The following is a 14956-nucleotide window of genomic DNA, read 5'->3' as shown; positions in this document are numbered from 1 at the left end:
CTACTACTTTGCTGAAGCTAGTATTTCTCTATCTGCATTATTGAAAAAAATAAATTTCGCAACTCACTACTAAGGGGATTAATCATCAATATAATAAGACGGAAAGAAGGAGAGTTCCATTCCAAGAAACTTTCCCAAAGACACCACATTGCTAAAGCAACTGTTTTGACGTAATAAAAAAACCCTTTTTTGCTCATTGGGACCATTTTGCACCCCTTCCCTTCCCTTCCCTCACACGCATATTTGGTGCTACATGATATCTGTACTTTAGATACAAATATAAAATATATTCAAATTTCGGTAAGAAGGAAAATTGATAATTATCTCTTATTTGTTTACATTATAGAGTGTGGGCAACTACAATTTATGGATTGTGCGTAAATCGATCTTAATTCTTTGTTTTGTTTCTAGGAATTTATTAGATGTTATCGTTACAAAATTGGCGCACAATTCTTTTCACCCTACTAATACTAAATGCCCATGCGTTTTAGTTTCGTTTTTGTACTACACTTTTTTTGTTTGTTTATTTTGCGTCGGCCTCTGTTCGCATTGAGTGCCAATCACCGACGCCATAGAGGTGACTCAACCATCTGGACTCTAGTTATCGGCCCATTAACAATGGACTTTACTTCTCTTTCGAAGGAACGTCTTTCAACGTGATCACAGATTTTTCACCCCAGTATATCTCAAAGAACTCGGCTGGTATTGAACTCAGACCCACTGGGGTAGCTGGCGGTGACGCATACCGGTCCACAACAGACGCCGTCATATACTATACTTGATCAAACTCACTACACTGGTTTAGCACCAATTTAAAAGCGAAAACGCTATACGATAAATTAGGCAACCAGCCACCCTAGCCTTATCCAACTCTTCGACGAAAGTATTGATTGTGCCATATGTCGTCAATTTCCATTTTATTATCCTCCTGTAAAATAAATCACTGCCAATTAAAGCCTTAGTAAAGTGCTGTTTTCATGATACCACACTACTTGTCCATAATAAACCGAAACACGGAACAAGATTATTAACGCTCAGGAAAGAGGAAAACAATCAACCCAGAATCGTGTACCCCAGCTGACGTGTTGCTTCTTTTTTATTGCACGCAGCAATCGTGGGGGTAAGCTTTACGTGAAAAAAGCTCATAAATCGTTTGCAGTACCTACACTTGAAGCCAGCCTGGTTTGATTCAATACATCACGGGAAAGCGTTGCGCTTACCGTTTGAACATCCTATCCAATGGTTGTTTGAAAACATCGTGACTTCATATTCGTTTTTGAAAGGCATTAGTTATCAATTAAGAAGCGAATCGACGATAGGTGACCTGTTTCCTGTTTAGCTAGAACAAGACACATGGTCCCAAAAGTAAGAGTATTAAAACGTTTCTTTGCTCAGATCGATTTTCATTCGAAAATATTGAAGCAGCAATCTGCCGAGTATTTTTTTGAAGTAGAATGCTTCTAACGTTTCAATATAGGGGTCCCGTTTGAAAGTTTCTGCTGAGATATTTTCCCAGTTTTCAAATGCGAATAACTTCCGTTGTACTGATCGAAATCGCTATATTTTTGCACTATCTGATCAGAAATATGTGCACATATATTGTATTTGATTCTGTAAAATGTGCGATTACTACAAATAACGAGAATAATGTATTTTGTGAAAGTGGTAATTATCTGCGCTGATTGGTCCATACAATTCAACCAAGAAGAAAGCGTCGCTGGCACTGCCCTTTTACCATTCAAGGAACCGAGACGTACTGTAAAAGTGGTACATAAGAAAAAAGTCGTCAGTTTGCTTTCTGACTTCGCAGCAGCTGCTACGTTTCGTCAGCTCGAAGCAACATATTCCATGACTGCCGCCAGCCATCATTTCAATGATGTACAGGCGCGCCAGTTGCATACATACAATGATCACCAGAGTTGCCAAAATTAAATCTGTATTTTTGTCCTAAAAAATCTTTTCATCTGTATTTACTCTTCGAAAATTATGTGTCGATATCTGTATCGAATCAGTTGAGTCGTTTAACCTTTTGCTGGATTATCTATCGATTAATTCTTGTGGTTTAAATCAGCCAAACAAGGACCACATTTGCATAAAAAAAACACTACAAGTCGTTCTGATATTGAACTTGAGCTTGTGCGACCACCCCTGGCTGCTACTCCGTTATCGATCTGGACTAGTTGAACAGAGAATAAGTAGATAATTATGCTTGGGAGTAGCGAAACATCTTTCAATGTGCAACTCCTGGTAATCCTAAAGTGTTTATTGTTCAATACCGGCGCCGGCCAGGCCCGAATGTAGATTGCGGAAGGAAAGGGAAGGAATGGTTAGTCCGATACTTGCTTTTGTTAGAGGCCGTATCACAGAAGAAGGACACGCACTCCACAAGTATCACAGGAGGAGGATATTTTTGTTAGTAAGAGTATAGAAGTTGGATCTACTTCTTCCTTACCGACGCCAGAGAGGTGACTTCACTATCTGGACTAGATATCGATCCACCAAACTCACAGACCGGGGACCAACGGCTTTACTTCCCTTCCGAAGGAAGATGTGACCACAGATTTTTTCCCCTCAGAAAAATCTCAACGACCTCGGCTGGAATTGAACCCAGGCAACTGGAATAAGTGGCGGTAACGCTTACCACTCAACCACCGGCGCCGCCTACAAGTCGTTCTGATATTTTACATCCAGAAACCTAAACTTTATCGATGTGCACAATGGAAAAATATTTTCTTCTTCATTTAATGACTTTTGTTGATATATAATATTATAAACATTTAGTCGACCAATGTAGCTGTCAAATTTTCGGAAAAATTTAAAAATTAACAAAGTCACAGAGCATTGCAAACCTTTACCTTTCAGAGTGAGCGACCAATCTCAAAAGTGAAGATATATTTTAATATACAGGGCTAAGCTGAGAGAGACAGAGAGGAAGTATTACTGAAACTTAAAAAATATTTCTAAAAATAGTTTTCGTAACATCATTTCTCAAAAATCTGTATATCTGTACACACAGATTCTTGGTCTGAAAATGGCTGAAAAATCTGTATAAATACAGATTATTCTGTATTTTTGGTAACCCTGATGATCACAGACCACAGAAAAAAAACAGAACGCTCTTTCTTTCGGAGCTAAATAAACGAATTTCAAGTGTTCGCTGGCGGTGGGGTGGTTGGGTGAAAAAGACCTCGCTCTCTTGCTCTTTCAATTATATGTGGCGCTCCCAAATAAATTCACCACGGTGCGCTCTCGAGTGCACTGCGGGGGGTGTATATGCTAGACTCCACTATATACAATACACCCACCGCAGTGCACTCTGGAGCGCACCGTGGTGAATGTATTTGAGAACGCCACACTTAATTGAATGATCAGTCACTGGAGCAGAGCTGCCATTTATACAGATTTATCTGTATTATACAGATTTTGTAGTGCAGATACAGACCTGATACAGAATACAGATTTAATACAGATTTATACAGGTTTTTTGGAAATTTCAATTGACAACGTTATTGGCGGACATTTCCTTCAGCCGTTTTCATTAAAGATACCCATTTTTTCAACAATTTATTGTCAACTGAACCATAACACTTTTTACACAGAGAACAGACATCCATGATCGAACAAAAATATTTAAAAAACGTGTGTAAACATTTGAATTAACATACGATAGACACTAGCGCCGCCACACCAACCTATTGTAACTATCCGTCAAATCCATTCCGGAACCGGTTCGAAATCCTGAATGGAATCAGTATGGAATCTTGCTCAAAGAAAACAACCGATTCCGACTCTATCGGTTGATGCATTTGAGCTGGAATTCATGCTGGAAAGCCGAACCGGTTCCGGACTAGCCTGACTGGGCAGAGGAATAACCGCTGTCAAATCTGTCGAACTCAGTTACAAAAAAAATATGACGGCAGTAGCGCACCTGGTTTGGATATCGCAACTACCTTCGAAACTGATTTTGCACAAGTTGAACGCTGAAGATGGACGTCTGTTCTCTGTGCTTTTTATATTAAAAAATCAAAAACTTGAGCCGGAAAATGTACAGATTACTGCAAAGTACTCAATTTATAGTAGACAATACTTAAAACTTTCAAATACGCATCCATTATCAATTTTTTTTTCTTCGATGAATACAGACAAATACAGATTTTTTTATAACGAGGATACAGATTTTCAACAAAACCATCTGTCAGCTCTGCACTGGAGTGTGCTCTTTGGTTAGTTTTCTTCTAGCAAGCGGTAATGCGGGTGCGATTGACGATTTGATTAGTAGGTACTGGTTGTGTGAAGGTGATTACGTTGGTTTATTGAAATTTAAGTTTCTGCTGATGGTTTGATACTCGGGGCAAATTGGGTAAATGTTTCACATATTATCGTATATGCTGCTATAAACACAGTTTTACAACGATCTGTAGAACCAGATTAATTGTATAATATGTGCATAACGGGATTTTCATTTTACTAAGTAAATTTCCGTTTTTGGCATGCTCCCATTTTGGCACACCCCGATTTTGGCAATAGATGGGTTCCGTTTTTGGCAACATTCTTGTTGTACATAACAAGTCTTTGAGAAATGTGCAGTAGATATTCTTTTCGTATCAATTGACATCACATTTGACTTTATTTCCAAACATGGGAGTCATATTAACCCTCAAAGGCACAAATATTTTTTTTTCCAAATTTGGTTAAAAGTGTCTCATAGCTTACATTACTGCGATAATTTTGACATGTTTTTCGCAATGTTGTTTTGAAACAGCGTTTTGCATTTAAAAGTTAACTATATTTTACACTATACGTGTCGTATTTAATTATTACAATAGGAATATAAATGTACTATTTATGTATAATATAACAGTGAAACTGGTGTCTGACGGAATCAATTTTTATAGTAATGGGGCCATACACTAATTACGTAAGGGCATATGGGGGGAGGAGGAGTTTCAAAATATCTTACAAATTCTTATCTGAGGGGGAGGGAGGGTTTGTCTTTTCTTACGTAATATCATAAAGCAAGTTTAAATAATTAAATCCATATGGAAAATATTCTTTATAATAAGAAAAGGGAACTATTTTCATTTGTACTATATAATCCTTACATATCAAACAATATGAGTAATGTGTCTAACTAGTGCTAATTTGGGTACTAGTTTAGATACATCGTCTAACTAAACACCCATTTGGTGCTAGTTACTGACGAAGAGAATCCGAAACACTAAAAAAACCATACAATATGAGTAATTTTTTGGCTCTTGGTTGTACATTGTTCTGTTTGGGAACTGGAGTCACAATATGCCTTACAAGTTATGAAGTGTTGATACTCTTCGTGTTGTTAGACCGACTTTGTTCTTTTCAAACGTTCGATTCAACCATGCAAGGTATCTAGAAAATGTTCCAACATGCGATTGTCAAAGATCTTGAGTGTCGAATATTTCTAGAGTGTGAACTGTATTTTAATTCAAGAAAATTCGAAGATGGTTAACTCGGAGCTATGCGTACGATAAGCGTCACAGCTGGAACTCAAAATAAATTCATGCCAGAAGAGGTTATAAACTCTTTTAAATTCTACATCAGAAAAAAATAGATTCGAAGGAAGTGGAATATAGCAAAGTAGATCATGTGAACCAAATTGGAGTTACTGAATATCTGACAACAGCTATTCTTTCTACTGTACGAGATTGGCATGCAATTAAAATTCTGTAGATGATTACAGTTAAATTTTGTCATGAGTTTTCTTGTAATAATTCTATACATAATCGTTTTCGCTATCTTATTATTTGATGAATTAACAATTTGATTTTTTAATTGCGATAATCATGATAAGATCTTATGTAGGGGGAGGGGGAGTTCACCAAAATCTTACGAACTCTTATCTGGAGGGAGGGAGGGAGAGGTTGAAAAGCCTTAAAAAAGCCTTACGTAATTAGTGTACGGCCCCTAAGACCCAGAGTCTGTGCACTTTAAGAGTCAAGTACAGAGGAATGCGCTACACTGCATAATAAAACTTGTTCTGGAGAAAATTTTTAATAGAACCTTAGTAACATTGCGAGCCTCTTTCTCTTTCGATTATTACGACGTTACTACAAAACTTGGCACGAAATTTTCAGTGCATATCAAAAGCCCGTATTTGAGAATACAAAACGAATAGCTCCCAAATAGTTTGTTTCAGCTGTATGGTCTTTGGCAAATTTGTTATTTTTTTTGGAGATTTTTTTTCAAATGAATGGAATTAGGGTGGTCCTTGTGATTAGGGTGTTCAAAGTATTGACTGTTTAGATGTGTGAAGTTTACTTGCACAATGCCCTACAATATAACACAAATAATTTGAAGCAAGTTTGCTGAATAAAGAAGGCTATCTATAATGGTTAATTCGCTAAGATTTTTTAAAGATTTGAAGAACAAAGCGAAATCAACACTACCATGCATTGAATTATTTGAGTTTTCACGTCCAGTGGACCTAAGAAAAGCGATTCTAATTAAATGATATTTAGCCGATACAAGGCTTCCTTCTCAGTCACTCTGTCTGAAGAACAAATAATAAATCGTGCATTAAATTAAAATTATTTATTCATTCTTGCTGTACTTTTTTTGAAGCAGCTCGGAAAGATCGCTTATTGTTAATGACTCTTGAAAATTAGTGTACTTTTCGAAAATAAATGTCTTGTTTTGCCCCTTTCTGCCCCGAGGTATCAAAAAAAAAAATTTCATGATATGTCAGAAGGAGACGCATGGTCATGTTTGATTACACAGGGCTCGTAATATCACTTATAAATGTCTCTTAACATATGTAGTTTCTGTTAATATGTGTATTCTGCTAAACCAATTTGAATGAATTTTCAGATATAGTGCACTTTATATTTGTAAATGTTCAATTTTCAAACTACCCTACACAGAAAAAAATACTGGTAAAAGTAAGAGTGTTCCGCTCTTAGCAAAAAAACAACCAACGCCAACTATGAGGTTGAAAGTAAAACTTTCAAATTAATCAAGAATAATAATCAAAGTAAAAGTTTTCCTTTTATTTTTAAACTAATAGTATGCGTTGGTTGTTTTTTGCTAAGAGCGAAAAACTTATTTTTACCAACATTTTTTTTCTGTGTGTAGGTGCCGAAATGTCGAAGTAAAAAATAAAAAACTGACACCAAATATGAATTCAGCGACGTAAAATTACCCCAATGTGAAATTTTCATCAAATTCGATCCCCTTTGGAGGTTTTGTCCGACTTTTTTATGAATGGTGATCACTGTGCGACTACTGAATTTGATAAAAAACATGAATAAAATTGCATTTTCTTATTTTTTTCAATCGTCTCATTTCATTTCACACTTGATTAAAAATCATTGAAACATTTTTGAAGTCGTAAATTGAAAATCAAAACTTAAAAATTAAGGTTCCAGTTTTGGCACGGTTCCGGTTTTGGCAACTGAAAAAATTAAATTGTTACCAAAAACGGAACCCTACTGTACCCGATAGTTGATTTTAATGCAACCATGCCGAAGATGATAAAAATTCCAGCATTCGAATTACCAGCCTAAGTGTATTCTGCTTCACTTCGGTTATGTCTCTGGGTAGGTAATGACCCATATTTTCGTCGTTTCAATACTTTTGGTACGCACTGTGGCGAAAAAAACTTGCTTCCAGCCTACCGTCATACTCGCAGCACATCCAGTGAATGGAACCGGTCGGCCAACCATGCGAGTAGGCACAGCGATGGCTGCTTGTTTTGATTAAAGGGCGAACACGAATTTATTGCGACACCGAAAATGTCATGCCAATTTTCTTATAATGTTTAAAATCAAACCAAAATTGTAGGGTAGTTTTATACATATATTTACTTCAAAAATCAAAAGAAAAGTTAAAAGAGCCTTGAGTGTAAAATTGAACGCATTTTCGCTTGATGCCCTCCATCAAAATCTTTACAGTGTCATCCGGTACCAGTTTCTCAGTTTTTTTTTCAATTTTCTTAACATGTCCTTCTCGTCTTTGACTGTCTTCTTGCTCTTCCGAAGTTCCCGCTTCATCATTGCCCAATACTGCTCCACAGGGCGCAGCTTCGGACAGTTTGGCGGATTCATGTCCTTTGGAACAAAATGGACAGAATTGGCCTCATGCCACTCCAGGACACTTTTAGAATAGTGGCATGATGCCAAATCTGGCCAAAATAGCGGAGCTTCGTCGTGCTGTTGCAAGAACGGCAAAAGGCGCTTCTCGAGGCACTCAGATTCGTAGATCTCGCCATTTACTGTGCCCTTTGTCACGAAAGGCTCGCTCCTCAGTCCGCAAGAGCAGATGGCCTGCCAAATGAGATATTTGGAGGCGAACATTGACATTTTATTCTTCTTAAATTTGTCGTCCACATAGCACTTGCTCTTGCCGGTGAAAAACTCCAACCCCGGAATTTGCTTAAAATCGGCTTTTATATACGTTTCGTCGTCCATCACACAGAAGCCATATTTTGTCAGCATCTTCTCGTAGAGCTTCCGTGCCCGAGTTTTAGCCGTCGATTGTAGCCGCTCATCGCGGTTTTGGGAAGTTCTGTACCTTGTATGTATGTAGTCCAGCTCTCTTCTTTGCATTCTGGACGTAGCTCTGCGACATGCCGATCTTTTTAGCCAAATCACGGCTTGAGACGTTGGGATTTGCTTTAATCATCCGCTTCACCTTTCCCTCCGTCTTTTTGTTCTCCGGTCCCGGTTTTCTTCCAGCTCCTTTGCCGTGGTCCAACGTCAACCGCTCCTGGAACCGCTTCAACACTCTGGAGACGGTTGAATGGTGAATGTTCAACATTTTTCCCAACTGCCGGTGCGACAGGTCAGGAAAGTCCAGGTGTTTGGAAAGAATTTGTTCTCTCGACTCGCGTTGGTTTGGTTGATTTTTACCCAATGGTAAAAAAGTTATGCCCTGTTGAATGTGTCGCAATAATTTCGTGTTCGCCCTTTATATTGCCGCGTGGATAAACTAAAATCCACTTACTTCAGTCGTTTTTTCACCGATTTTCGTGAAACTTTCACTGTTCGTCACTAAAAAAACCACTTCACTCGTCTATTTTCACTAGTTTGGATCGTAACGATCGCAAAAAATATAACAAAAACACTGTATAAAATTCGAGAACGCGCACTGTTTGTACCGTAAGGAACGGTGTTTCCAACTCAGATGTCACAACTTTTTTGAGAAATAGTATAGCTCCACGTCGATCCATTGAGAGTTTTTTTTAGATATCGATAAAAGTAGAATCAGTTGTTTTCCAAATAAATAACGTCTATCACATTCCAAAAGTTTTTCTACAATATTATGTTGAATCAAATAGTTTCAGAAGACAGTCGAACGTGTGAAGAATAAAAGATAACAAAAGTAATATCTTTACAGATATTGAAGATATTTTTTTCAAACAATATCGTAAAGTATGATTTTCCTGGAATTGTTTTAAAAATTTCTATTATAAACACGAAGTGTTTGAAATAAAACACTTTTTTTGCGCCCGAAAACCCAATATCAACCCAATAATGCAACATAAACACAAAGGAGCACGTATTTCACATTATTTGAAGTACACACCAAGAAACAGCTTCATGTGTATAGAACAAACTGAAAAAAATGATTTAGCCAGCTTATCCCTATCGCCAACCAGTTCTGGACTCTCCTACTATCTCTTATTATTTATTCGTGGCATTTAGAGAAATTTGTGGGTATGTTTAGTAAACGTATGTACAATTTGTGTAGGTTGAATCAATTATTGTTTGGTAGAGTTCTCAGAGCTTTCACTTCACGCCACCTGTAAGAACTTGTACAATCATATCTGATACCTTTTTCTCAATTTTTATACACTTTGTAAGCATATTTGCACACTCTACTTTCGCATTTGTCGTTCTGAGTTCTCGCTTTAGCATGCCTCAATAAATTGGGCAAAGTTCTGGAGAAGAACAGCTGCAAAAAATCGAACTTTCTTCCACAAGAATTTATATTCTGAGAAAACTTTATCGAACCTGTATATATACATAAAAAACTGTTAAATGACAAAAAATGCAACAAGTTGAGGTTTTGTTCAACTCGACGACACTGTGCTGATAGAAAAAACTCTTACAAAGAGGTGTACCGACCTCTTGAATTTTCCTAATAAAGCTTACCACAGAATTAAACACTCCAAGATATCCACTTCAAGTTCTAATTTGTTCCAAAACCGTTCATTTTGTTCAGGTGAAATAATTTCATCCAATAAATGTCACTCGGAACAAAAACATATACCGAGGCAGAAGTGCGGACAACGCTTTCACATTTATCTAAAAGATAGAAAAAAATTCAATTTCCACACAAAGCAGGCGGAACGGAAAATACAATGACCATGATGGCGGACATGTATTAAAACGACAAGAACACAATGAAAGCACCATCTACCGGGGAAGCAGTATAAAAACTCGTTGCTGCACATTTTTAAAAAGTACAAGATCCTTTTTGCGAGGAGAAACTCTATAAAAATGCATCCGATAAAACACTGGCAAAGATTAAGATACAATATTTAACTCGCAGACGTTGTATTCGTTCTGTCGTAATTATTTTCGTTAGGTGTAGGAGTAATTACAGTGAATCCTTCCATTGTCAACCACCATCATTTCCGCTCTGAACTGCGAAGAAAAGTGGTGACTTTGAAGCTTAGAAATTTCTCTCTGTCGCGGTAGTGCTTTTGGCTTTCGGGAAAAACTCTGACTGTGGTTCATGTCGGGAATCCTCAGCAGAACCACGTATGGAACGGAAGACCAGTGATATGAGTTGCTCGCTGACTCGCCTTATTTCTTGTTTCACCATTAGAGTCTGTTTTCCTTTCATTTTCAGTCCCTCCGGACATAATCAACGAGGAGTCGTCAGCAGATATCGCCGTGCAGGAGGGCGAGGATGCAACCATTGTGTGTAGGGCAGTCGGCCATCCCACGCCGCGAGTTACCTGGAAGCGAGAAGACGGCGAATATATGCTGCTAAGAAAACCGCAGAGCAGAGAGCTGATTAGAGGTAAGTTGATACTTTCCGTTCGAACGGGTGACGGACGAGGACAAAGGTGACGGCAAAAGCTTTGTGGCACAACCGTTCGTCGTTCCTCGTCGACAGGTTGATTGTGTCGTGAATTTGCCACTACCGTCTTTTTTTTTGTTCGATGGGACGGTACTTAAAACTAATGAAATAAGCAGCTTAGTTTGAAAACCATTAAGCATTTAGTTGGCATCTTTAAAGCTGTGCACAAAAGGTAAATACCGTTTGGTTCGTTTAAAGTTACTGCGTGTTCGAGAAGCAATCGTATCCAAACGAATATTTAATTGCTTAATTTAATGTTTCCAACATCACGAACGGAGCCATCTTTTTCGATAAATCCACATTAAATGTAATTCGTATGCCTATTTTATTGCTTTAGATTGTAAAAAGAACATCACTAGACTTGTAACCCTTGAAGCGTGAAAATCTTTTAACATCGAATAATATGCTTAGACTCTCATCAATTTATCCGAATCCTGTATACCAATTAACTCAGCTTGACTAATTGGGATGATGTCTGTGTTGCTGTGAAAAGTTAGTGAAGTTTTAAAAACAGGTAAACAATGTTAACGAGTTTCCCAAACACGGGAAACGCGATTGATATTCCACAAAGACGACAACGAGATTCTCGAGATGTTTAGCAGTTTTCTCCTCCTGCGTGAAGTTAAGGTTAAATTGGCTGAGATAGAATGTCATGGCAGACACCATCGAGAAATAAGGCCATGAACCTGTTTTCGTCCTATTCCTTTTATCACCCTACCACTTTATTGTCGTCCGCTAGGACAGCGTTTGCTACACTGAAAAATCGTAAAATTAGTTCTACTATGTGTAAATTCATTCGCCGTTTTCTGCAACGAAACATTTTCGTGCATTATAAATTGTTGGCTTCGTTCATTTCAAAAACTGAAAATATGGCGACATGATGAATGGAAATTTTCCTATTTTTACATATTTAGTGTACGTTGCACGAATGCTACAGCCATTGTCGGTGAAACTGCCAGGTTGGAACTCTTCAACAGAATATGGCCCACCCTGTTGGCGAACTGGAATAATCGTAACAATTCCAAAGCCAAACTCGACGCGGGTCCAGCTGCCTTCCGTCCAATCACCTTAACGAGCTGTATGGCGAAGGTTTTCGAAGGAACAGTCAACCGACGGTTGACCACCGAACTAGAGTCGAACGGCCGTCTTGACAAACGACAACATGCCTTTAGGTCTGGCAGGGGCACTGACACGTACTTTGCGGAGTTGGAGAGGTCATTACCGGATCTTGACGAGCACTGCCTAATAGCTTAGCTAGATTTATCTAAGGCATACGACACCACCTGGAAATATGGCATCCTACGAACACTACAGAAATGGCAGATACGTGGAAGAATGATGAACATCCTGAACAGTTTTCTGGCCGAAAGAACGGTCCAGGTTAACGTGGAGGGGCATTTGCCACCACCACATCCACTGGAAAATGGTGTGCCACAAAGCTCAGTGCTCTCGGTTACGCTGTTTCTCGTAGCTATTCAACCCATCTTTAGCGTGGATACAAATTCCGTACAGATCTTGCTGTACGCTGACGACATTCTGCTTCTCGTATAGAAGAAAGACCAGCCGCCCCTTCTAAAACTTCAATCCGCAGTGAAAGCCGTCGATAAATTGTCGAGAAGTGTTGGATTTACGATATTTGCAACGATATCCAGCATCTTCTACTGCAGCCCGAATGCCCACCGTGAACTTACTCAAGCGGTAAAGGTAGAAGGTGTAGCTGTCCCAACCTAACCCAAACGCTGCTGAAAACGCTCGGTGTTACTCTCGACCGATCGCTCAATTTTAAAGCGCACTGTAAAATGACGAAGAAGGCGTGCGAATCTAGGCTGCGTATTGTGACCTGTGTTTCGTTGGTCACAATAAATCCGTGGTCACTGGGCCAGCTTAATATAGGCCCCTAGAAATTCTGCTATATTTGTAAATATTGTCAGTAAATGTCTAAATGTGAAATAAAGGTCATAGCTTCCGTGTTTACATGTTTGAAGGATGTTTATTTCATGTTTAGTTGTCTTCGGTTGGTGCCCGTCAGTATTTATTTATTTATTTATTTGCTTGTTATTTATTTATTTCCCTGTTATTTATTTCTTTATTTATTTACGCGTTATTTATTTATTTATTCCATATTGATTTATTTACACTATTTATTTACTCAATTGTTTATATTATGTGTCAGATAGTTTATTTACATTTTTTGTTCATTTGTTTAGTTGGTGAAAAGTAAAATTATACAATGTAAAGTTTATGCATGCAACCAATCCGATCTAAAAATTCAAATAAACTTTTTATCGGGGCACCAATCCATACATGTTTGTAAAAAATGTTTTCTCGTGCTACGCTGTACACTACAAGAGGTCATCGACCGAGAGTGGGGATGGTTTCCGGGCAAGGAGGAGAATAAAAAGGGCTTCCCGCGTCAAAAACGAGATCAATTACTAAAATCAGGTCCGAGGAGTGAAGACCCGCGGCCATACTGGGACTGTGCGTTTCGACAGTTTTATTGGTTGTATCGAAAAGTAGGATCTGAGTGATCCGAAGCACGGTCCACCAGAAGCACTGCACGAACGTTTATTTTCTGGTAGGATCAGTCGAGCGGGGCCCTAGTGTAGTGCTCAGATTCTAGCCCAGTCCTGTGCAGAAGTGAAGTGACGCGAGTGCTAATCCTGGTCGAATGATGCCATTGCAAATTAGGCAGTATATGGACTGAGGCAAAAGTTGTGTATGTGACCAGAAACTAACCGTAAACCCCGCTCGATTGTGCAAAGTCGCGCACAAAAGTTTATGAGAAGTGTACCACTCCCGGACCTTTCCCGAAACGCAGGCCACCGTTACACGGCCGAGTTGCCGCCAGCAACTGGATCTTGACCGACGGATGTACCCGGTCTGAATACGTTATCAGCTGCTCCTGTTCCTGTTCGCCACCGCCGTCCCGGAAACCCATCGAAGCTGTATTTAGACCAACGTTCGTCCCGGCCGCAACGATGTAAAGTGAATGTGCTGTGCGCAAGAATTTTTTTTTGTTTCAATAAATGTAAGGTGTAATTAAGCTGTTTCATATAATTATGTGATGTCCTTGTGGTTTAATTAGTCTGCTATTTTGTGTTTAGAAGTGTTTACTTTGCCCAAAGACCACCGTATTTAGGGTTGATAGTCCACCCGTAAGTGAAATTCTCCTGGAGACTGCAGTAAACGACCCAAATGCTCTCGTGTTGTTGAAGTGTAGCGTTTAATGTAGTGAAAAGTGTGAGTCCGCGTAAAAGTAAGCGAGTCGTAACAGCTGCGTATCCTGAAGAAGATCGGTGCCAAGTTACCTCGTGGTCATCGTGCGTCTCTACTGCAAATCGGGTCAGTAAATGTTACCTCTCGACTGCTCTACGGCATGGGGCTCGTAAGCAGAGGAGGAGATGCCGTCATCCAAACTCTCGTACCTGCATACAACAGGATGATAAGGTTCGCATCCGGAGCATATGTCATGAGCTCAATCCTAGCCATTATGGCTATGGTACTTTGCCGTTCGATCTACTCGTTCTCCAAACCATTGCACGACTGGCTATCCGCATGATGAAAAAAGCAAGGATAATGCTGATCTTCCCTTGGTGCATCGATCCTCCGGTCGTTCGACAGAAATGGTCGGGGCGCCTCTTCCAAATATTTGCTCTCGTACGCGGTTAACTACTCGGAAGTGGTACGAAACCAAATCTCACATCATGCGGGACGTCAAGAAACGCGTAAAAGCTGGAGATCCTTCTGAAATTGTTCGTCCAGTCGTTCAGGAGCTACTGACAGAACGTATAGCCGTTCAACAGTCGTGTACACAGATGGCTCGAAAGATGATATCGCTATCGGCGCGGGAGTTTTCGGAGAACACTATCAACAATCGGTTGGCCTTCCGCCG

At 39.2% G+C, this 14956-nt stretch overlaps 1 protein-coding gene across 5 annotated transcripts in view; it reads left to right on the top strand.

The window, feature by feature from the left end:
• The window catches only part of LOC131683754 (lachesin), a 332969-nt gene that overhangs the window by 186631 nt on the left and 131382 nt on the right, over positions 1–14956 (top strand). For all 5 annotated transcript variants that reach the window (XM_058966018.1, XM_058966017.1, XM_058966013.1 and 2 more), the window contains exon 5: positions 10831–11004. In XM_058966018.1, coding sequence (XP_058822001.1) covers positions 10831–11004 — 174 coding nt within the window. The remainder of the gene's footprint in view (positions 1–10830; positions 11005–14956) is intronic.

The sequence above is a fragment of the Topomyia yanbarensis genome, chromosome 2 (genome assembly GCF_030247195.1).
Source record: "Topomyia yanbarensis strain Yona2022 chromosome 2, ASM3024719v1, whole genome shotgun sequence".
NCBI lineage: Eukaryota > Metazoa > Arthropoda > Insecta > Diptera > Culicidae > Topomyia > Topomyia yanbarensis.
The sequence above is the reverse complement of the archived record's forward strand: the minus strand, read 5'-3'. Positions and strand labels throughout refer to the sequence as shown.